We start from the raw sequence: 24,487 nt of genomic DNA, 5'->3' as shown, positions 1-24,487 counted from the left end.
TTCTGGGCAGGAGGCCTCTTGCCCTGTTCAAATTGTTACCAAATTTGACTAGAGAATTCCTTCTTTCTGTGAAGTTTTACCTGCTGCTCCTCTGGCCACCCTCCAGATGGATCCTGGTGGTGCCAGGCAGAAATGGCTGCTTGGGGACCCAGTGAATTCCCAGGGCCTTCCTCTACCCCTGTATTTCACTGGGCTCTCTAACGTGACTCAGCTCCAGGTAAAGTTGGAAACTTCTCCTGCAAAGAGACCTTCAGCTTCTCCAGTTTTGTGTGTGTGTGTGTGTGTGTGTGTGTGTGTGTGCGTGTGCGTGTGTGTATGTGTGTTGGGGAGAGGAGGGTATCCCTTTTCCACTTCCACAGTTAGGGCACTAACAGAATTTGGGGTGTCTCCTGGGTCCGACAGAAGTCTGCTTCCTTGAGATGGTCTGTGGGTCCTCTCAAGATTGCTGGTTTGTTGTTGCAGTCTATCTGGGTCTAAAATTCACAATGCAAGCTTCCGGATGCTGCAATCTAGTCCTCTTACTATCTTATTTTTTTAAAAGTACTTTGCCTAACTTTTCTTATGGCTCAGATTATACAAACCCTAAAATGTAACATTTTATCCATGGGAAAAGAAATTTCATCAAGAAAACCATGTCGCAATGACATAAACACAGTACTAGTAAATTCCGTCTAGTGAAAACAGACAATTTTCACTAGAAAAATGACTTTTAAAACAGGAGACTTTATAAATAGGAGACTTTTAAAAGTGGAGAAGGAATTGGAGTTTCAAGAATCTGTCTAACATAAAATTAGTTGCCAAGAGCAAAACATAGAATGATAGAGCAAGAGACACACACTTTGATTAAGGCAGTTTGTGTGGACAAATTTTAATATAAAAGACAAAGGTATGTTTAAAGTTGATAGTTTTTAGATAGACAATTTTATTGTTGCTTTCTTTATTTGGCATTTCCTGAAAATGCTGCTACTAAAAATTTTAATTTGTGTTGGCAGGAAAAAAATGCGTCAAATTTGGCGAGCAATTTAGCAACCAGTTTTGCAATGCAGATGCTCTTAATTAACTTGAATGGATGATTCTCTCATTTGCTCTTGCAAAAAGACAATAAATGCTGCCAAGGAGATTATCATAAACTGAGATGCTTACTGTCAATGTAGAACCATGTAGGACAGCTAAAATAATGAAGGCTTTAAAAATACTAAGCACTTGCTCATGAGTAAGTCAATAAGAAATTTGCTGCTGTGGGCAGTTTGATGGGGAAGTCAGTCTACCCACCTGGTAAACACATAGTTTATGTATTTGGTTATGCATATCTGTCTGCCCTAATCGGGATTAGGTGCATACAGAGAAGGCACTTTTAGCTATAAAGGACTGTCTCTGACTTAATCTGAGTACTTAACAAAAGTGAAAATTTTACTGATTAAAAAAGCTCAGCAGCAATAAAATGACCTATAAAGCAGGAAAAAAAGGATATCATACCTTTGAACCAGGTGGGGCTGTCAGGCCTAAGAAGGCATACACTGCATTATTTTCTCTGGCTTCAAAGAAGGCATCATAGTCCTTGATGAAAAGAAGGTAAAATTAATTAGCAATATGCAATACCAATAAAAGAGAAAAAAAAAGAGATTCATTCACAATGACCTGACTGGTTGACAGACTTAGCTACCTCCTTGGGGACAGGCTAACTCCCATAAAACTAGAATTCTGGAAGGAGTAAGGAGTAATAAAAAGGCAAGGCTTCTGGATATTATTTAATTTCACTTGAAAAGTATGCTATACTATGAGACAAAAATTGCAGAATGATTTATTCCACATCATATCAAATTTAAATCTGCCTGCAGTCTCCTCCACCATGGAAAACAGGCACCTATTTCTCAGTAAGAAGATGCTTGCTTCTGGTTAGACACTGTTCTTTACATTCGCCATATTTCTGTTCCATTATTCATTTAAGTTGAGATTTTCTCTGAGCCCACAGACTAGATATTAGCTAGACATGCCCAGGGCCAAAAGAACAGTTAATCTGTGCTATGCTTTAAGAAAGGCAATGAGATATCCATGATACATAACAAGAAGAACGACAGCTAAGAGGTTTCAACCTGGGGAATGCAAGAGAATCTTCACATGACTAAATCTGGTTGGGATTCCTACTGTCATCTTCTAAGTCACAAGGCATTCTCCAAAAGTGACAAACTTTCCTAAGTTTGGCTGTGATGCACAATCAATAGCAAACATATTTAGAAAACATAGCCATTATCTACATCCAGCCTTTGGGTGGATACAAACGACACATGACGTATGACTATATAAATGCAGATTTGGAGGCAGAGTTGAAAATAATGAATAGATTTGGGGGAATCTATTTCAATAAGCAAGAATTTAAATTGTTTCTTACACCTCGGTACTGGCTTTCATTGAAAATCTGAGGCGGCAGGGGGTACCCTGTGGCTGGTCGACTATTTTCAGGTACATTTTCTCTCATCCACTTCCGATTCTCTTCGTTGGCTGCAATATCTTTTTCTTCGAATCCTATTTTGTTGGCTTCTAGGAAACCAAGCACATCCTGCTGTTTCTTCTTAATCTAGGACCCAGAGGACAAAAAAACCATTATTTTCCAAATTCAACAAAAATCAAGTGTTTGTGAGCTGGCAGAAATGAAATCAGACATAGAGCAAAGACTGTGCTTTCACAGAAGTTATATAATTTTCAGTCTTTATTACTGTATTGTTAATGATGCCTCACAAGTGTATTGAAGAGCTTTTGGCCCACAGGTCCTTTTGTCAAGTTGACTTTCTTTCTTTCCATTGAAAATTCTCATTATTTAATGGTGGACATGCAAAACTAACTGATGCATGTCAATACTTAAAAATGCAGCTAACTCATTATTGTGTGAGTGAAAAGTTATGTTTTCTGATGCTCTACAAGCCTCTCTTAGTTTCAGCCTTTCTAAAAAGTTTTTCCAAATGATGCAGGTCTGCTTTCCATCTTAACAAGAATTGTATATGCAACAGAAATGAATCTTTCCTTGACAAATCGCACAAGCTTCAAGAGTCATTCAAGTCTCAATTTTAATTGTTCAAAACAGACACTGAACATGAAGATATTGGCTAATCCTGCAAATTATAAAGTTTTCAATATATCTGTACCATTCATTAGCCCTTATCATGTGCTGCTAAGGTATATTTTCTATATATCATGTATTAGGTTGGTCCAAAAGTAGTAGCAGTTTTGGTCATGGCAAACACTGCAATTACCTTTGCACCAACCTAGTATGTTCATCTAGATTACCGGGTAGAGATGACATATGTATTCTGTCTCCTTATCACAGCTAGGAGAGAGCTCTGAAAACAGTTAAATTAATATTATTCAGTTGTTTCTCTTCCGATATGCATTTCTTTTAGAACCTGAATTCACACATCAATGGTAATTAACCCATATTTAAAACCATAACTTAACATTTCTGAGCTACAGGATTGGAATCAATAAGCAAGTTTCTTCATGGAATCACACTAAAAGACACTTGGAATGTTGTCATCAAAAAATAAAATAAAATAAATCTGTCCCACTAATGATAATAAAAATGCAAAATAAGAAACTCACAGGCAGTCAAGTCCCCCTCTGGATTTACACCCCTCTATCTATCCTCACATACATGCATATATGCATAGAGGTTGTATTTTGTGTTTTTAAGTTGCCAGAAAATGTGATTAAATAATTTTCTCTATCATCACATAACTCCCGTAAAGTAATTCTCAATTTCTCCCAATAGAAACTGGAATTTTTCAATGCTATTTAGATGACAGTACTGAATGTCTCCCTTTAAAGATCAGTTAGAATCTAGCAAAATTTGCTACAAGGTAATACTTCTAATGGGACTTCTGTTTAATTGGCTTATAAAATCAAACTTTCATTCCGAAATGTAACATATGCCCTTTTTTGGACTGAGAAAAATCAGTGTAAAGTCAATAAATAGGAGTGTTTAGTAGATGAATGCACTTGATGAAAGGTTCAATTAAATAAATAGGTTTCAACCTCTGAAATACAGTAGATGGGTTCAGTCAGTCTCATGTATGTCAAGTAATTTGTCAATTATTAGCATATTTACAAATTTGACTAGATAAAGATGTCCCATTAAGACTACTTTTAAGGCTGGGCGTGGTGGCTCACATCTGTAATCCCAGCATTTTGGGAGGCTGAAGCAGGAGGATCACTTGAGCCCAGGAGTTTGACACTGGCCTGAGCAACATGTGAAAACCCCATAATATGAGGGAACTGAAATTTCCACAGATTTTTCTTCTTTTTGAATGCGTGAAAAGACATGCTAAGAATTCTACGTACGTGACCCTAGGAAAATGTCGTAAGTCACATTTGCATGAGCAGAAAAAAAGCAGAGATCCTTTAAGATAAATTCTTTTTTGAGGCTTTTCTTACCTTATTGAATCCTTACTTCGTTGAGAATATAACTCATTGTGTGAAGTTAAAATGGCTGCCAGGCCTCGTATCACTAAGCATGATAGTGTACGGCAACTGACATAATTACTCTCCAGCCATCGGTTGGAGAGTAATGACCAAGTATTTCTCCCATACCCTGAGACTGCCTGATGACAACTACACATACCTCCCAGTGTGTTCTACATCTCCATAAGACTGAACAGAATTGGCCGTAATCATACTTTGCTAATAGGTTCTGCCACGTCTAACATGAACTTTTGTTCAGCTTTGAATCTTCAAGAAAGTAAAAAAAGAAAAAAAAAGTTTCCTATCTTGATCACATTTTCAAGTCTAAAAATTTACATATAAGTTTATTGGCAAGGGATTGCTTCCTTTTCTTTCTTTTTTCTTTTTTCTTTTTCAAGACAGGGACTTGCTCTGTCACCCAGGCTGGAGTGTAGTGGCCCGATCTAGGCTCACTGCAACTTCCGCCTCCCGGGTTCAAGCGATTCTCCTGTCTCAGCCTTCTGAGTTGCTGAGATTACAAGAGCGTGCCACCACGCCCGGCTAAATTTTGTATTTTTAGTAGAGATGGGGTCTCACCATGTTGGTCAGGCTGTTCTCTAACTCCTGACCTCATGATCCATCTGCCTTTGCCTCCCAAAGTGGTGAGATTACAGGTGTGAGCCAACAGGCCCGGCCAATTATTGCCTTTCTTACACATCTATAGGGACAAGCTCCCTATGACACCCTCATAAGGGAGCATCTGGTGATGTTAATTTCCTAATTTCCCTAATGGGACTTAAAATAAAGAGACACAGTGAACACATGAGACTGAAAACCATATATTGCCAGAAACAAGAGGAATAGATGTCACAGCGTTCATTTAGGAATAAAATTTAAATTGCTTCCAGAATAAAAATGACTTTGGAGTTAAAATGCCACTGATACCCTTTTCAGCACATAAATGTATTTGCAAGTGCACAAGGTACTGTCCAGGAATTTAAATCAGTATTTTTCAAATAGCAAATCACAGCCCTCACATCTACCCAAAGATTTCCAAGTCATTTCTGCCCACGATAGATTTTTTTAGATTCAGGGTATTCGTCCCTCCAAAGTCACAGAAAAGGTACATTAAACAATTGTTTCCTGGAGTAAACAGTTGTCTTCCCACAAGCCTTAGCAAACTCCCTATCTGTCATGCTAAGAGTCAAGTTTCTTTCAAAGAAAGGGGAGTGACATATTTTCTGCTTTAGAAGGTGCCAGTGAGAAAGTTCCAAATACTAAAGAAAGATCAAAACTTCACCAATGATGCTTCAAATGGGAAAAAAAGAGATCCTTTTTATGAAAGAAAGTGCCCACCTGCCAAAAAAGAAAAACCGTTTAACCAAAGTGGAAATTCTGCCATGTTTTACAATCAACCTCTTTTCTCTACTAACAGCTAATTAACATTGACAGAAGTTCTTGACTACGATGTGCTAAAAAAATACAAAATGATTGTCAGAAATTGCTCTTAGTAGTTATTCAACAATATTTCTTGAGTGTCTCTTAAGTGACTCTCAATGATCTTTGCTAGGCTCTCTCAACTAGCTAAACATAAATAGCCGTGATCCCTTTCAAATATTACCATCTGTTGGGAGAGAGTACAAACAGATATATTTAAAAGTTCAATTGCAATAGGGTATTTAAGTAAGAAGCTAAGACAATAATACAAGGTGGTTAGGTGACAGGAGCAAAGAGAATGGCAACGCCAATGAGAGAAGACAGAAAAAGCATTTACTGCTATTAGCAATGTCACTTAGACTAAGCTTAATAAGGATAGCACAAATGTTAGATTTTTCATCCTTCTATATATGCTGCATGCAATCTCTAGTTTTGGTGAAAGGATGACATGCTTAATAAAGTTTAATGTAACTGGCCAACAGTAAAATCTGAGCTCATAAAAGCAACAGTGTATTGAACTAGAACAATGAAGTTACAGTATTACAAAATAAACTTGGACACTTTCTAAGTGGATGCCTACAATTTCTCCTACTAAATTATTACATATACTTGAACTTTATAAATAAATAATGGTGTGTATGTGTATTTGTCTTTTTTCAAACAGGTTATAATTTTTGACTGAGTCATCTTCCTCAAAGAGAAATTCAGATACATAGTCTCTCTCCATCTGGCTCTGTTTATTTCAAATAGTACCCTAGGAAGGGCCAGTCTGCATTTTAGAAAAATAATGAGCCTGTCTTTGCCTAGTCTGTGCCAATGGATTTAATAGTGGAGTGGAGGAGGAGTGAACAAATAGCATGTAAAGCTGCCTATTCAGTCTTCTACTAAATTACTTACAAAATACACCTAAAAGGAAAATCAAATCTGAAACCCCGGTTAGTCTGTTTGGCAATAAACCAGTGCAGCATTGCCATTGTGCCGTCTTTTAGTAACCAAACACATCTGTGTGCATTTTTAAATGAATACTGCATGAGTTCCTAAACCACTGGCTTCCTATTGCTCAATTTCAGGGTATAACCAGAGCAAGAGACACTTTTTTTTCAGCTTGTCTCTTTGCAATATTTTCTAAGTGGTTTGATCACAATCAGCCGTGTAAAAACCTGTAATTCATAGCTCTTTACCAACAAGAAACAAGTCTTAGATAAAATGTCTAATAAGAATTTTCTTATCAATCTCCAACCTCCACCCCTGGCTCCCTGGAGTTCTCCTGACAGGCGTTCCAAGATGTGGCAGCACAGAAGCATAATCTAAGATTTCCTATTTTATTCCTGCTAAAAGAAAACAAACAAACAAATGAACAAACAAACAAAAAACCTCTACTCTTGCTGTTTTCCGATTGAGTTACACTTCTACCACAATCATGCTTGCAGTACCATTTCTAAAAACATGTTAAGGCCTAAATAATTTCAAAAATACGGTCTAGTGTGAAAAGTAAGTAAATCCTTAAAGGAAGTTTCTCAATAACTGCTATGTCTTCAGGTGGTAACAGTTTAAAAAAAAAAAAATAGAGTCATGCCCAGTTTCTGGGTTAAAAGGATTTTTTTTCCTTGACTATGAAATCAATTCTGAATAACTTTATCCATTTCTTTCCTATCTGGAAACTACTATCTTTCTATACTTTTTTCTGGAGTCAGAACATTATTTAGTCAGTTTCCCATTTCTTCGGAGCTGGCTTCATGTGTAGATCCAGGAGGCTGTGAAATAAGGAGCACTGGGAGTAACATCCTAACCTAAAGGCAATTTTACTCTCCGTGCCTGAAACTCTACCATTACTGATTCCCTACTTTGGTCTTCACAGAAAGGACAGTGAGCATATTGGAAGTAGAGGAAGGGACTGCCTAGAGTGAATCAGGTAATAAAGACAGTGAAGTTTCTTTGTCTCAGAATTTTGCCTAGAGTTGCCCCTCTATACGTACTAACAGAGGGTCACATAATAAAGGGATATGAAAAGCCTCCCCAGATAATCCCAAAAGGAAATTTCCAATCCTTACTGTATGTTAGTTGCGGGATATGCACATGATAAAAACATTTAAGGACAGAAGACTAACATTTGTTGAGTGCTTTGTTAAGTGTCTGCTGAATATCAAACCCTTTGTGGGGTGGCTGTCAATTTCACAGCAAAGGAAACAGAGGCTCAGAGATGTTCAGCAACCTGCTCAGTAAGGCAGAGCTATTAATTGCGTTTAAATCAAATTACATGTCAAAATTTAACTGACTACAAAGCGTTCTTTTTTTTTTTTTTTTTCATTACTTACAGTTCACTACTTCCCTGGGTGGAATATACTGGAATTCTAAATCCAGCTGGAGAGATAAGACTGACATATGAGTGTGTTCCTTCTAAACTATGTAGCTAAGTAAGACAACAAAGGTTGAAACATCTTATATTCTGTCCTAAATACCCCTTATGAGTGAACATGAATTCCCAGTTATTATAATCTCCTTTCTCTTCACCAGTCTAAGCTAACCTTGACAAAATCCTAAGCCCACCAGTATGTGGGCTTGCATGAACACAGGAAAACTAAGTGGAATACCACGAGGCCTCTGGTTTCCTGACCACGCTGAGAACAATACAGCACATGCCTCCCCTTTGTCAAGATTTCAGTTACCTAATAGTTTTTAGTGGGCAAAGTTAGTGTGGAAGATACAATTTCTGTACTTCAAATTTACAAAAAAAAACAGACAAGAAAGTGCAGAGGCATCAGACTCCTTCTGTTCTTCTTATTTTTCTTATTAAACACTGCACCCATCACTTTGAAAAACAAACAAACGAACAAACAAAAAAACAGAAACCCTGCCCAACAAACTTTTTAAAGAGCAAAATGACTGAATTACAATGTTGTTGTTGTTGTTGTTGTTGTTTTGAAAGTAGAAACAGGCTTTAACTGAGTCAGTAACAACAAAGGGACTAAAGTTCCTTCTGACTCTGGAAAATAGTACGGACAGAAAAAAGTTCCAGACAAGAGAGTTCCGGATACACGAGATTATTCAGAAGTGACATTTCATTTAATTAAGAAAAAGCCTTTTTAATCCGGACAGTGGGCCTGGCTATACTTTCACCTCTTGCAGGTGAACATCAACCCCACAGTCTTATCAAATGTACACCATGATAGTTGTTAGCTGATTAATATATAATAGACATAAATTTGGCCAAAGGCTGAAATTCAAAGAATTGAAACACATACAGTTATCCAACTGCTACTGAGGTCCCCTCTGGCCAGTTCTAAACCCTACCTACCCTGTGCGACTGTTTAAATTTCAATGCACTACATAATGAGGCCCTGCTTCATCTGCCTCTGTAAATGTATGCAGCCCCCTCTCTCCCAGATCAGATCAGGCTGCCTTTATTCTCTTCTGAACAAGTCATTCCCAACACTGCAGTGCTTTATCTCACTTTGTTCCCTTCATCTGCAAGTCTCCCCTCTCTGCACTGATGCCATTCTAATCTATTATTCCAGGTCTACCCTGTGAAGTCCTCTGTGGTCACCATCCCCACCCTCTGACCTCCTGCAGTTTTTACCACCCAGTTTGGAGCTTAATCAAAGAGCACCAATGTTTGCCAATCATTTCACATGTAAAAGTCACGTCGCTTCAAGTTAGTTGATAAGCTACCTGGAGGTAGGGGCTATGCCTTTTACTTCTGTCTCCCCATATAATGCTCACCACAGGGCTGGACACAAGGTAGATACTAATACCGACTGATCTCACAATTTTATTTTAAATTCAACACCACCAAAATGATTTTAGATTTTAATTATTATAAGCATTAATTTTGGAATGCAATTTGAATTTACAGAAAAGTTGCAAATACAATACCAAGTCACCATACGCCATTCACCCAGTTTCTGCTGTTGTTAACATCTTACCTTATAGTGGTACATTTGTCACAACTAAGAAGCCAACATTGGTATGATACTACTAACTAAACTCCAGCCTATTTGGATTTCATCAGTTTTTCTATTAATGTTCTTTTTCTGTTCCTTTCCAGGATGTATCATTACACTTAGTTGCCATGTCTCTTTAGTCTCCTCTGGACTGTAAGAGTTTCTCAGACTTTATTTTCCGTGACCTTGACAGTTTTGAGGGGCCCTGGTTAAGTATTTTGTAGAATGTCCCTCAGGTCAAACTTGATCGGATCAGGTCAAGTTTGTCTTATGTTTTTCTGATAATTACACTGGGATTATGGATATTTGGGACAAATACCACAAAGGAGAAATGCCTTTCTCATCACATCACATTACAGAGCACATTATAGCAACTGACATATTGATGGTGATATTAACCTTGATTGACTGGTTATAGTAGTGTCTGGCAGAGTTCTGCACTGTTAATCCCCTTCCCTCACTGTGTATTTAGAATAAAGTCAATAAATCCAGCCCACACTGAAGTAGTCAAGGTGCTTTTATAAAAGCTCCTACTGCACACTGGTAGTTGGACAATACTTCATAGAATTCCTGGGAAATCTGAGAAAAGTAAGGTGGTTATAATAAGTAACCTATTACAGTTTTTTTTAAGTAATATATATCAGTCTTTGAGGCTGACTAGGCAGTATTTTTCGTGGTTCAACTCTTATTTGGAAATATTTATTCAAAATAAATTTTCTGGATTGAACATCTCTTGTACCAAATTAAACTGACGGGGTCTCCAAAATGAAATGGAGAAATTTCCATTTGTTGTTGGGTTTATTTATGTTTTAGCCACTTTTCTGATGCCAGATATTCCTGCCACCCTTTAAGTACTAATGCCTGTGGAATGTACAGTATGCCTACATGCATTCTTTGAATACAGGGAGACATTGTTCACAGTTACTGTTTGCACACAGATTCTTATCCATTCCCAACTAGCAAAGTACTTTCTTATTCTCCAAATTCTAGAACAAAGCTGATCAGAAGAAAGAGTCCTCAAAAATTTCCAGAGCCCTACAGAGTACCCTTCTAACATATCCTATGGTAGAGAGATAGCAGATGCTTTACCAAAACACGAAGAGATTAAAGTACACAATTTTTACAAGATTTAGAGCTCTGGTTGCACATATGTTATGGGTTCCTCCACCACAGAGAGACACTTTAGGATATCAGAAGGTGCTCTGTAATCATTTCCAAATTCAGGACAATTTCACTTTGAGGCTATGTTCTGAAAAGACTGAAATACAGTTACTGTCTTCTTATCATTCATATCAGTAAGAGCTACCATTTGTAGAAAGTCAATTAAGAGATAATAGCTATAGTGGACATTCTGCATATATTACTTCATTTAATATTTATAGTAGCCCAGCAATGTAAATATTATTATCTCCATTTTACAAACTAGAATACTGAGATTCAAAATAGGTTAGGTAAATTTATCCACAGTCACAAAGCAACTGGGTGGCAGGGCTGGAATTCCAACTTAGATACCCCTAACTTTAAATCTTAAGTTTGTGCCACTACATTTCACTGTCTAGTCTCATGATACTTTATATGAATTTTTTAAAAGACATTTTTATGGAAGGTTGACAATCTTTTACAAAGTAATCACTTTTGATGTGTTCTTGCTAAATCATTTAAATCTGACTTCTACCTACCAGACTGTGATTTTGCTTCCTTTTTTATCCAAATGAGTATGTACACAATTTAACCAATCTCTACATCATTATAAACAAAATCAATGAAATACCCAATTTCAATTCTAGGATCTTCTGCTTCTAGGAAAGAATCGGTGTTTGACTCCTGCCTAGTAATGTTAGGAGCTATAGTTCAAACAAGATTATAGTTTGTGAGTACACATTGGGCCTAATGGCCACTGTACTTACCCTGATAGAAGTAAAAATAAAATAAATAAAATAAAATAAAGATAGTAGCTTTGGTCTGAAGGACCTTTAATTATAATTATAAGGTCATAAATTCCATACTAGTAGATAATTTAAATGATGGACTCTAATGAGCCCTTAATCAAAGTCTGGTCTCTTTCTGCTACAGGTAAATGGGTATATTCAGGCTGGGCTCACAAGAAGAAACAGTGAGACATAGATCCCACTTTACAGTGTGCTAGCAATGGGTTATGGAATTCTATATATATCAAGTCCTGCTCTGCATTGCAGATATAATCCCATTGTAAAGTATAATACAATAATTCTTATTTATTAAGTGCTTCCTATGGGACAGGCACTGTGCTAAGCTCTTTACATGCTTATTTTATTTAATTCTAACAATAATATTATGAGACAACTGTTATTATTTTCATTCCAGATTCATAGACAAAGAAACAAATGCTCAGAAGGATTAAGGAACATGCTCCAAATTGCACAGCTACCCATGCTCATTCAGACCACAAAGCACCACTTAAACACAAAGCCTACTGAATCACAAAATCATACACTATAATGTATGTTGTCTCATGCTAATTAGACTGTCTGCCAACTTAACGAAGCCTCCTTGAGTGCAGATATGACTCATAGTACTTTTGTATCATGTTTAATTCTAAAGCTTGGCCAAAGTTTAAACAGGAATACCTGTTGGTTATTTTGAGGAATTTATACACTATAGGTTTTTTTAGATAATCATTTTGTCCTTTCCCAGTCGGAGATTATGTGATAATGAAACAAAGAAACATGCCAGCAACCATAAAAACCTCCTGGAACTTTACGATTTAAAAGAAAAAAAAATGTTGCTGTAAAGAAGCAATGATTCATATGAATTACAATGACTTTACTAGAAGAAAGCCCTATTTTCATTTGAAACTGTTTTCATGTATGTAGACAAATAAAGTATGTGAAGTTAAGAACATTTCACAACAGTGCTTCCAAAAAGTGCTTCCACAACAGTGGCAGTGGCTAGTGACCACAGGTAGCTACAGAAAAATCAGTAATAAAAGGTAAATAGAGGAACAGGAACTTTAGGTTGTTCTGGGGGCTTTGAGAGTAGATGCTCTTAAAGCAAAAGCCTTCCTCAAAACAAATCATACTGTCATAAGCAAGCACTAAAACTAAATAATTGTGCCAAGTGCTAGTCTAACATATGTTGACCTTCTATTTCAAAATTTCTGACTATGGGTGCACTAAAATTTTGAAAGTAAACAAACCAATTCATTCCAGCCTCCACCTCCCTGCCCTTATCGCTACCATCATCAATTTGGCACAGTGAGTTTCTGTACAGATTTCAATTCTCTCTGGGAGAACTTTGTCAAGGAACAAGTTCAAGAATCAAAAGAATCAAGGAATGTGACTATTTATAAGAACCATTAAAAGCTATGAAATGATGATCATTTTATAGTCCGTAAGATGTTCTCCAACTCACCACCTTCTTTATGCAACAAAGACAATCCGCGTCCTAAAACCACACTTCCTACAAATGCTACAGTGCTTCTAATTTTGGTCAGACAGATTCTCCAGGCAGCCTTCCCGTATAAGGATAAGCAAAAATACACAAACCTTCGAACAGGCTGAAGTGAGGTCACAGGGCAGGCATATGCAAACCAAATTTGGTAGCTAAATTCTCCAGCTCACAACAGATACTTTTTAAAAAGACTGTAACTACCAACTCCAAACTATCAGTTCTTGAATCACAAGAAAAGTAATAATCAATTAATCTGCTCTTATTAGTGTTAACTGGATGACAACTCTAAGCCAGTCTACCGCATGTAACATTAGCTCTTTTTCTTCTTTTACTTTTCTACTGCAGAAAACCCTACTGTAAAATGTGCTGCTAAAGTGGATACATACAATAGCCAAGTACTCCATCTGAATAAATGTATTAATCCAATCTGCCCTTGTACATAAGGAAATACAGATTTCCCAGATGTCCTGTGAGAAAAGCCTCTGATCCACTGTAGGAAAGGCACTGTCCTACACTGTGACCAGGTCAATTCATAGATATTGAGCTCTTACTAGATGCAGCACGGCATAATGGAATGATTACAGACTGTGGAACATGTGACACACTCTAATGTGGCCCCACCATGTTCCCCACCTCCTGTTCACTCCCTTGTATACTTCCCTCCCCTTGAGTGTGGGTAGGATCTGCTATTTGCTTCCAACTGATAGAATTTGGCAAAGGTGATAGGATGTCACTCTAATGATGGATGTTAACGTTATGTTATAAAATACTTTTTCTAGAAGATTCAAACTAGAGTCTTTTCTTTGTTGACTATGAAGAAGCAAGATGCCATTAGCACTACAGCCTCAAAGAAATGAATTTTGTCAACAATTGCATGAGCTTGAAAATTGATTCTGACATAATGGAGCCATCAGAAGAGAAGTCAGTCCTTGCTGACACCTTGATTGTGGTCTTTCAGAGAACTCAGTTAAGCGGTGCCAGGACTCCTGACCCATAGGCACTGTAATGTAATAAGTCTGTGTTGTTTAAAGCCACTTAGTACTTAGTATTTGTTAAACAGCATGGAAAACTAATACAGAACCTGACTGCCTTGCATTTGAATCTCAGATCCTCCATTTATCTATGTGACTGAGCAAGTTGATTAACCTCTCTGAGTCTCAAATTCCTCATCTATTAGTTGAGAGTCATAATATCCACCTCTCAGAATTGTTGCACAGAAAATTACAGATAACAGAAGTGATGTACCTATTGCCCTACCTGTCAAAAAATAAGCGAGATTGAGAATTATAAGCTCTCTCAAGGCTCATTATGTTATCTAATGCCTACTATCATATCTGACCCATAGCAGGTATTCTATAAATATGTAGTGAATAAATAAATAAATAATAATAAGTGCTTAAGGATTGGTAGCTAGTATTTTAAATATACATGAGGAACTAGAGAAATATAGAGTTAAGAGAAAATCCCTCCCCTCAAGCTATTAAAACTAATAAATGACTAAATAGTGCACCAAACATAATACAGGAAAGTCTTTCTAGGGCAGCATAATAGTGAAGGTATGTAAATGAAGAACTGGACTTTGGGATCAAATATAAGAAAACTGTATCTGCACAATTCAATAAAATATTTCTTAAGCTGTTGTCAATAGAAACAACAAATAAAGATGACCAAGTGTTTAAAGAAAGCAATATAGTTGCTAGGTAGCCACTATTAGGCAAGTAATTTACAATATGCTGGGCTGATGCCTGAGCACTCATGAAGCCTAATGACTTTCTGAACTCACATCATCGGGCTCTCAGAAACAAGATAGGCTGCTTCGTGTGCTCAGTAAATGTTTGAAGGCCCACTGGGAGACTGTAAATTTCTCCCTGAGAAACTTAAGAAGGCACAACAATTTATGTAATTACAGCAAAATTCCGAAAGTGTTGTGCTCAGAAAAAGGGATGATCATAGTAAGAAACTGTATCTTGATAATGATCCATAAAATGAGCTTCTAATGTAAGAAGAGTCTAATAAGAAACTTGACTGGCAGTTAAATACTGTCAAGCAATATATTTCTTAAGCTCTAAGTCAATTTCCATCAAATAACATCCTGCCAAATTGTAAAATTGCCCTTTTTCTTAGATTGGCTGCATTATTTGGCACCTATTAAATTGTTTCAAACGCAAAAAGCATTGTCTCTCCCAATGAATAGATAAATCTGAAGCAGCAGAAAATGTTCTAAAGTTAAAAAAATCCGAAACTCAATCCCTATACTCAAAACTTACTCAAGTACTTAGCTATTGTTCACTGTGAAAACCCACCAACACTTGTTTCTGAGAACAGGGGAAAACAAAAAGTAATGTGAAACAGGGAGGAGAAAGGAAGTTACCGACATAATCTCTGAAAGTCCCCTAGACCATTCTATGAAGAAGACCAAAAATAACCATAGAAACACAATTGCACATTCTCAGAAATGCAACTTCTAATGATTTTATGCTGAAATAAATGTATTTCTCCATTTCTCTTTATCTTTTCAACAGGGGAAAAAAAACTATTTTTACATATGTCCTACTGCATTTTCATCTCAGTAAAATGTCTCTTTGCTAGAAACGAATTTTCCTCTCAATACAACAAAAATATGTTAAGGCAATGGCTTTTTAAAACTCAAAAGTGGTATTACAGTGGCAACCATAAACAACCGAAGTAAATCATAAATAAAGAGAAAGAAGGGGAGCAAAACAGAAAATTATTCAGAGAGGTTTGACCTATTGCTAATGGTATCACTCTGACAGAATCTCAACCTAACACTCACTGTGAAGCAAGCCATCAAATGCAGGAAAGAATCATAATCCTTTGGCATATTGATCAAATTCACTCAAATGGCACACAATGCCCCAATTCAACTTATATAAATTCATTTTGTATGCCCCAAATAATTATTATCCTATTAAATGTCTAATAGCAGAAGATACCAAATCTTTGTACATATTATATAACTGCGCAATTTTCACAGAAAATTCTATCAGAATTTTAGATCACAGGATCAGCTTTCAAAACAATGAAACCCTTGTCTAACTAAATAGCATGCTTTATTAAGTTCATATAATGAGACAAATAGACATGCCTTTATTTTTTACACACTGAAAAATTAAACATAGCCACCCAATTCAAAACTAATCTTCAGTTACAATCTATTCAGGGTAAAAGAGTTCAAATGGCCTTAAACAAACATAGGATGACTGCAATTTTGCTTTTTAAAAGAATTTGTAAGAATCTCCACAAAGCAATTTATATTAATCAATGTTGCTTAACAATCTAAAATCTGTTTATATCAATGCTTCTTCGAGGCTGCACAGACTCAGTTGGTAGATAAGTCTTGATCAAGTTAGTTTCACACACAAAAATACTCCATGTCCCAGGTCATCCTCCCTAGACTGGTCTGGGAAAACAACTATTAAACATCTGTCACTGATGGTGGGTCCATATCATAATCTTCGTACCTAAGGGCTCCCATGACTAAAGAAAACACACACACCAAAAGCAAATGCTACCTTTTCAGACTATATTAGCTGTAGCACTGGGCTTTTTCCTCTATAGTTGGTAAAGTGGTAAGATTTCATGAAAAGGGAATTAAACACTTAACCTTTCAAGGGAAGCTGGCAACTCAGATAATTGTTTACCCACCAAAACAAATTTATTTGCCATAGGATGAGCAACTAGTCTGAAGCCATAGCTGAGCAATGTGCCCCAGATGAACATTCCAGAGAGCACTATGAATGCACTCTCAGACACAAGCCAAAAAAGCATGTTCCAAACCGTCCAGCTGAGAAAAACTGCCATGTGTTACCTAATTAGTTAAATAAGACCAGAATCAAATGATCCAAGAAGTTAACCAACTAGTAAACAAAGGGTGCTAAAACAAAGGGGGCTTGGGTCATATAATCCTGTGAGCTCATTACTGAATTTCTGTGCAATTAATTGTTAGCATAGTTATTTGAACTGTGACTATCAAGAACAACAGTACTTCCAGAAATAAGAACTACTGTCAAGAACGGTGAAGAGTCTGAGATTTTACCCTTGTTGCAAACTAACTTGTAAGCCTGCCACAGTTTTAAGGATGCTGGCAGATAACATGAGACTACTGGGCCACAGACACAGCAGTCATCAGAGTATCAGCATTTTCTTTTACCTGCCTCCTGATCCTCAATTTCTACATGATGATGCAGAAGGAAAGCATAGATAATCTGAATCCTTTATACTGAGCAGTAAGCAAATCTACCCATTCCTCTGGAGGGAGAAACTGTATCTCTTAAGGATATTTGCATCTTTGAAAAGACAATACAGAACAAAAGCAGTCAGTGCCACTGCTCACAAGATGTGCACAAAAAAGACCAAATAAAAAATTGTATGCCAACATCTACCATTTACAACTTATTTTGACTATTATAATGTGCCCAGATTTTGTCTTACAGATTTTTGACAAGGAAGCTCATCTGAACATCAAATGCTGTGTTGGGTGATTAAAGCCTGTAATTTTACCACCTGGTTGAACAGAAAAGTGTGGGTGTTAAGTTGTGTAACAATTCAGTTAAAAATAGGAGTCATAGATTCTTGAAGAATCCATCAAATGCCAGGCACAGTGGCTCATGCCTGTAATTCCAGCACTTTGAGAGGCCATGGTGGGAGGATTGTTTGAGGCTAGGAAATTGAGGCTGTAGTGATCCATGACCCTACCACTGGGTAAAAACCTGGGTAACAGAGCAAGATTGTCTCAAAAAATAAATAAATAAATAAATAAATAAATAAAACAAATACCAACCAAATGAAACAAAACAAAACAAAAATAATCTATCAAGCCAGACCGAACTCTTCCTTCTCTAGGGATAATACAATTCCTTCATCACTCCCTTATAAAGTGGGTTATTTATTTGTGAAATCAATTCTTGTGATCCACATTACATCTTTACCTGTTTTCACTCTAAAAACAAATCTCCATATATGTACCAAAAGGCAAAAAGTAAACCATGGCCTCATTTTAAAGTATAGACAAGCTGCAAAGCATTTTTTCACTCTGTGAACATACTTTTCCCTTAAGCATTTTGATCCTGATTCAGAGAATCATTTATTGACATAAATCTAATAGTACTCAAGTTGAAGAAAGAAAATAACATGTCAGAATCCTTACTGAAAGTAATGTGTATGAAAAACGAACTCTAACGTCTGGTGTTATTACTCAAATGTTGTGTAAGCAGAATTGCTTTTTTTTCTTGTTTTGTTTCAATTTTATCAATATTAATAGTAAGTATAAACTTACAGAGCACAAAATTGTAGAAATTCAAATGCTCATTTTACCCATTGATTTTTAAAAATCCTGAACTGCTTACTGAAAATGTGGCTAAAACCTGTTTAAGATCCAGTGGGAGGCCATACAGTAAAACAAGCTAGTACAATTTGGGATCCATGGGACACATATGGCCCAGGATGGCTTTGAATGTGGTCCAACCTAAATTCATAAACTTTTTAAAGACATTATGAGATTTTTTTGGAATTTTTTTTTTTTTAGCTCATCAGCTATCATTAGGGTTAGTGTATTATATGTGTGACCCAAGACAAATTTTTTTCCAATGTGGCCCAAGGAAGCCATAAGACTGAATACCCCTTTACTAAAAAGTGAAGTTCAATTGTAAACCAGTTTTCATGGTGAGCCAGTAAGATACATTTTCTCCATTAAGATGATGCTTTCATATGCACAAGTGGAATGACTTATTCTAAAGTATCGCTTAGTGATTTAACAGTAGATAATTTATTGAAATATATCTAATTTACCTGAGCAGCTGACTCACTAACTGGCAAACAGGTATAACTGACAGCAAGCAGGTATCAAATCCTGCCCATTACAACCTCTCTAAAATTTGAAGAATTTGAAGAGGTTACTAATCATCTCTGTGCTTCAGTACATCTCAGGTATGTTTCAGATATATCTCAGGTAACATCTCAGGAATGTTTCTTTGTCTGCTGGTATGTATACAGTTTCTGTAAACATTTATGGATATTTAAAAATATCTACATGATAAATATTTGTTAATGATTCTTCATCATAGAATAATGCAACATTTTAACATTAGATTTGAAACAGACCAACATTTAAGTGACTATCTTTTTAGGAGAACAGGAAAAAAGCACTAAATATTTCCAGCCTTCCAGAACATGTAGAATTCTATTTTTCTTGGTGTAAAAACAAGTGGAGGTGTTAAGAAATAATTTAAAAAGATTGCTGCTATGTAGCAATTTTTAAAATAATTAACACTTTTTCTACATTCTTCAGTTTATATTTCTATGAAATATCCTAGCAGTGAAAGTTACCTCCAAGGTCCTGTAGGTTAGTTCTGGTTCCACAGCCTGGGTTTTCAGGGAGCAAAAAAGTAGAAAATACTATTTCTGTTTTAGAATGTTTAAACTTTAGTGGGACATTGAATTTCAATTTGCCATACTTCGATGAAATATATATGAGAATTATATATTTGAAATACTTATATACCAGACGTGACACTAAGCACTGTGCCTCATTTTAATTCATGAGAAAACAGTTCTCAGAGCAGTTAACTTTCTGTTTTGAGAAAATGGTGGAACAGAGATTCAAACTAAACAGCTCAACTTTAGAAGCCATGATCTTTACTGTAATAACCTAACTTGGGTTAGCCTGACTCTGTCTTAGCTGCAAACCTGACAAGCTGTCTCGAGCCTCTCCCTCCCTGCCACAGCCCCTCATGCACATTACTGGGTCAAGCTGCACTCAAAGCTTTGAATCATTAAGAGTGGTTCACACTGTTCACAGTACCTGTAACCACTGTAGCCGCATCCTGCTTGGCAAGTCTATCTGCTATTGTGAATACCTTCATTGGTAATCAATGATTGCATGGAAAGTTCCCCCTGCTACCCCCCTTAGTGATTGTATGGAAATACCCTTCCCAATCCACAATCCTGGGAACCTGCCCCGTGGTTACCAGCTGCCTCCTACTAACTTGCTTGTTCTGCTTCTGCAAAATTCCGCTTCAGCTAGGCTGCCACCTCCCCTACCTAAATCAAGGTATAAAGGGCAATCAAGCCCCTTCCTCGAGCTGAGAGATTTTTAGCGTTAGCTGACTCTCGGTTGCTGGCTGAATAAAGGACTCATAATTTGAACTCAGAGCGCGGCGAGTTCCTTGTAACTTCCTCGGATATTACATTACCACCATGTTATGTAAGTGGAAATTAAAAAATTAAGTCATAAATAGAAAAAATAATAATAACTAATTTGTTAAGCAATCAGGAAATTTTTCAACCTAAAAATTAAAAAGGGGAAGCTAACAGGAAAAAAAAAGTGGTTTTAAACTAATAAAGAAAAAACTGTAGTATTAAACTATCAAATTACTTTCTTTTAAGAGTTAAAAAACATATTTTAAGCAGTTATTCGAATAAATATTGTCTGATACATTTTATAGCATTTGTTTCTCTTTAAGTCTAGAACTTAAATCAAAAATATATTTTAAATGGTATTGCATAAAATCCATTAAAATACAAGCAATTTTCATAAAGTGTCTCAGATTGCCCAAATTAGTTTATGATAATTAGCAGAGAGCTGGCTGTCCCTTGACTTCGGAAAAGTCTTGGGAGGTTTCTTTAATTATGCAGTTTTCATTAAAAATCAGCAGGATTTTATTTACGAATTTCACAAACTTAAGATTAGAAGCTGTGGTATAACTTAAAGAAGTATTTTTTTTTAACTCTCTACCTGATGGTGTGTTTTTGGATATATTTTCCTTGAGGCTGTGCTGAATATATTCATTTCCTAAATAAACACACATCTGCTAAACAGAGTACAATTCTTATCACAACTTTTGGTCAATATAATTTTGTGGTTCACCTACATGCAGGTATGATTAATGAAGGTCTGGAAATACCAGTCTTTCTAAGCCCAACATTGTGTAGCCAATTTGACCAAAAGTTAAGGCTAGAAACTTTCTTGTAACTACTACATGTGCAGACACACACAGAATTTATTTGTAATGTTAGAAGTTTCCATTCAAAGAACAGCTGCAATTATTTTGCTCTTTTCTATCAAAATGTCTAATGTATTGTATAGCAAACTTGCCATGTAGCCTAGCCCAGGACAGGAACCTCACCAACCCCAATAACTTCTTGGCTAAGAATTTATTTTCATAAAATGGTCTGGTCTGGAAAGGAAATTTCCATGGTCTTTGCTTATCCAGCAGGGTATCAGGTCACAAAATGAAGCTCTCTAGCTTTTCCGTCCAACAGGGGGACCAGGTATATTTGGAAACATTCATTGAATGCCTAGTGCCTATTATCTACTACTATAACTGAAGGAAAAAATGGCTCAAGACTGTGAATAGTATTTACTAAGAAAAAGAAAAGCTTAAAGTAAGGTCTAAATTCTGCATTTTTATTGCACCTATGGCTGCTTGATGAAGAACAAGAATTTGATCTTGAAAGTTTGTTCTGAGGAGAAAAAAAACTGAATTTGATAAACTTTACAAAAATGAGGCTACTGTATATCAGTAAAGGCATAATTTCATCAGCTATACTTAATAGTTTTTTTATTATTATTATTTTAATGTGGAAAAGGAAAAAGAAGAGGATAGAGTACAACATCAAACTTGGGTTATACCAAAGTGTTATGCCTGTGAGTAGGAAGGAAAATAATCACCTATCATTAGAGCTGAGACTATTTTTAAGAAAGAAAAAGCAAGTCCATAACTCCAGAACACAGAGACAAGATGCTGCTTAGTATACTGCATTAAAAAAAAAAAAAAGTTAAAATCTTCAGTGTATTAATAATATTTTAAAAATTTATTTTATATTATACACTGTGAAATTAACTTTTTTGTTGTACATTTCCATGAATTTTAATAAATGCATAGAGTCATATAACTATCACCCAGAACAGTTTTATTACTCCCTGAAATATTCCTTTGTGCTACCCCTTTATAGCATGTTTTTAAGATTAAAATTTCAATTCACCTATATTATTCCTCTCATCCAAATACTAACCAGGCCCAACCCTGCTTAGCTTCCGAGATCAGATGAGATCGGGCGCATTCCGGGTGGTATGGCCATAGACTATTATCCCTAATTACTTGCCTAGTTACTTTCCAGTTTCTTTCAATCACTTTGTTGAACATGAGTTTAGCTTTTTCACAAAAACACAATGGATAACTGTCTGTACGTCAGGACAGCAAGTATTTATTAAGTACTTGTTCTGGGCCCAGCAGTGTTCTGGGGACTACAAGAGAAGACAAAAATACTACATAGGAAGGGAAACTACAGGCATGCAAAACTTTGCAGAAATATAAGATATTCTATAATGGAATGCTTAATTGCAAGGTTCACATTATAAAAGGGATTATTAACAGGGTTCATGAGTCCCCTAATAAAATGTGTATGTGGATGTCCTTGGGAAGGGGTTCCAGAGCTTTTATCAGGTTATCAGGCTGACTATAATGGAAGATCTATAAGTATTTTAGTAAGGAAATAAGAATCTTCTTCTTTGAATAAGTTAGAGTGGAAGAATTTCTGGTGATTAGTGTAGTTCAATAAGCAACAGAAAGACTTAACCTTAACAAAGCACTGTATGCTTTTCATCTATTTCTTTTATTTTGAACCGAAACACATTTAGAGAAGGTTCTTAAGCAATAAAATGGGACAAGGAAAACAGTGTTTGAGGAAAACTAGTATAATAGAAGTATGCAAGATAGGTTGAAAACAGACTATAGTTAAGAAATTATTGTTTAATCTTGGTCTGAAAAAACAATGGTCAAGGGGACAATATAAGTTGTAAAAATGCAGAGGAAATTTACTCTCTAAGGGTCATGGTTAAAATAACGAATAAGATTTGTTGATGAATTGGTTAGGAAAGATTAAGAATTACGAATTGTCCAATCAAGCACTCATTTAACAACTATTGGGCTGAGACTTTTAGGTGCTTGACACTTTTTCTAGGTGTCAGGGGAAGAGCAATAAAGATAGCTAAATTTTTTTTTTTCCAAGATGGCATATTAGAGCATGCCTCAGCCACTTGGAAATAACAACATAATGCACATAGATAAACTCTGTGAGCTTTACTTCAAGAAGGAAAACGGGAATCCACCAGAATTGTGAGAGACATCTCAGATCCCTGGAAGAAGGTCAGCAAACAGCCCCTTTGATGGCATATGGCTGATAAAAGTGAGAAAAAATGAAAGTGATAAAACTACACGAGAGAGGCAGAGAGCCTCCCCGTATGATTCATTTTTCCACTGGGGATCCAAGCAACCCAGGCCATGGACAGCGATTTATGTCTCTCAACTCCTGGAACTAACATGGGAAGAAGCTTGAAGACACTGTGAGGGAAAGACACCAGGAAAAGCTGCGGATATTTTCCCATACCCAAGACTAAGAGCAGAATACAATTTCTCATCTGGGTGCATAAAAGGCCAGTCATTTTTTAGCAACCTGGTGGCACAACCACACAGGCATTTTAGTCTCTTGCCAGAGATTGAAGCTTCTGCTCTGGAGTTAGGTGGGGGGGGGGGGGTCTCCACAGCCAAAGCTGTGAAAAGTGCCTCAGCAGTAGGCACTGGAATTGTGCTCTTACCTGTCACATGCTTGAGTAGGGAAGAGAACTACTAGAGCTGCTGCCTCCTCTGGACAAAAAGACTTACAGCCAGGGCCAGCTTGTTGGCCTAGAGCTAGTCTGTGTGGGCCATTGCTGGGTGCCCCAGCCTGGTCCGCTGAAATCGTGGCACAGCACGACCCTCTCTGCTCCACCCCCAGGCAGAAAACCAGGTATCTTGAGCACTCGCTTGCCAGAACCAGCAGTCTGAGCCATCCCATCCTTTAAGAACATGGATTTTGGTCCAGTGGGGCCCTCTACACTCCACGCCCAGGCAGATCTCCCAGAAGCCGGAGCACCTGTTTGCCTGGTTCAGCAGCCTGGCCTACCTTATTCTTCCTAGAATAGATCATAGTGTAGTGAAGCCCTCTCTGTTTTATACCCAGGAAATTCTCCAGGCATTCGGAGTAGCAGCTTGCCTGGATAAGCGGCCTGAGCAATCCCACCCTTTCTGTGCAGAGGTACAGGTGCAGAAGGGCCCTCTTTGCTGCATGCCCATGTGGATCTTCAGGCATTCAGAACACCTGCTTACCTGGTTCAGCAGCCTGAGTCACCCCACACCTCCTGTGCAGATATCTTGATATAGGAGGATCTTCTCCACTCCATGCCCAGGCAG

At 36.9% G+C, this 24,487-nt stretch overlaps 1 protein-coding gene across 4 annotated transcripts in view; it reads right to left on the bottom strand.

The window, feature by feature from the left end:
* The window catches only part of SH3BGRL (SH3 domain binding glutamate rich protein like), a 107,158-nt gene that overhangs the window by 19,468 nt on the left and 63,203 nt on the right, over positions 1 to 24,487 (bottom strand). For 3 of the 4 annotated variants that reach the window (XR_012515637.1, XM_074391709.1, XM_074391710.1), the window contains exons 2-3: positions 2,390 to 2,575; positions 1,477 to 1,557 (exon numbers count right to left, since the gene is read on the bottom strand). Coding sequence is in view for 2 of the 4 variants with exons in the window: in XM_074391709.1 (XP_074247810.1) it covers positions 1,477 to 1,557; positions 2,390 to 2,575 (267 nt within the window). In the remaining 2 variants the exon portion in view is untranslated. Of the gene's footprint in view, positions 1 to 1,476; positions 1,558 to 2,389; positions 2,576 to 13,199; positions 17,435 to 24,487 lie in introns of those variants that run through there. The other variant, XR_012515638.1, reaches the window with a different exon arrangement.

Source organism: Saimiri boliviensis, chromosome X (assembly GCF_048565385.1).
Source record: "Saimiri boliviensis isolate mSaiBol1 chromosome X, mSaiBol1.pri, whole genome shotgun sequence".
NCBI lineage: Eukaryota > Metazoa > Chordata > Mammalia > Primates > Cebidae > Saimiri > Saimiri boliviensis.
Note: the sequence above shows the minus strand (reverse complement) of the source record. Positions and strands in the feature narration are given on the sequence as shown.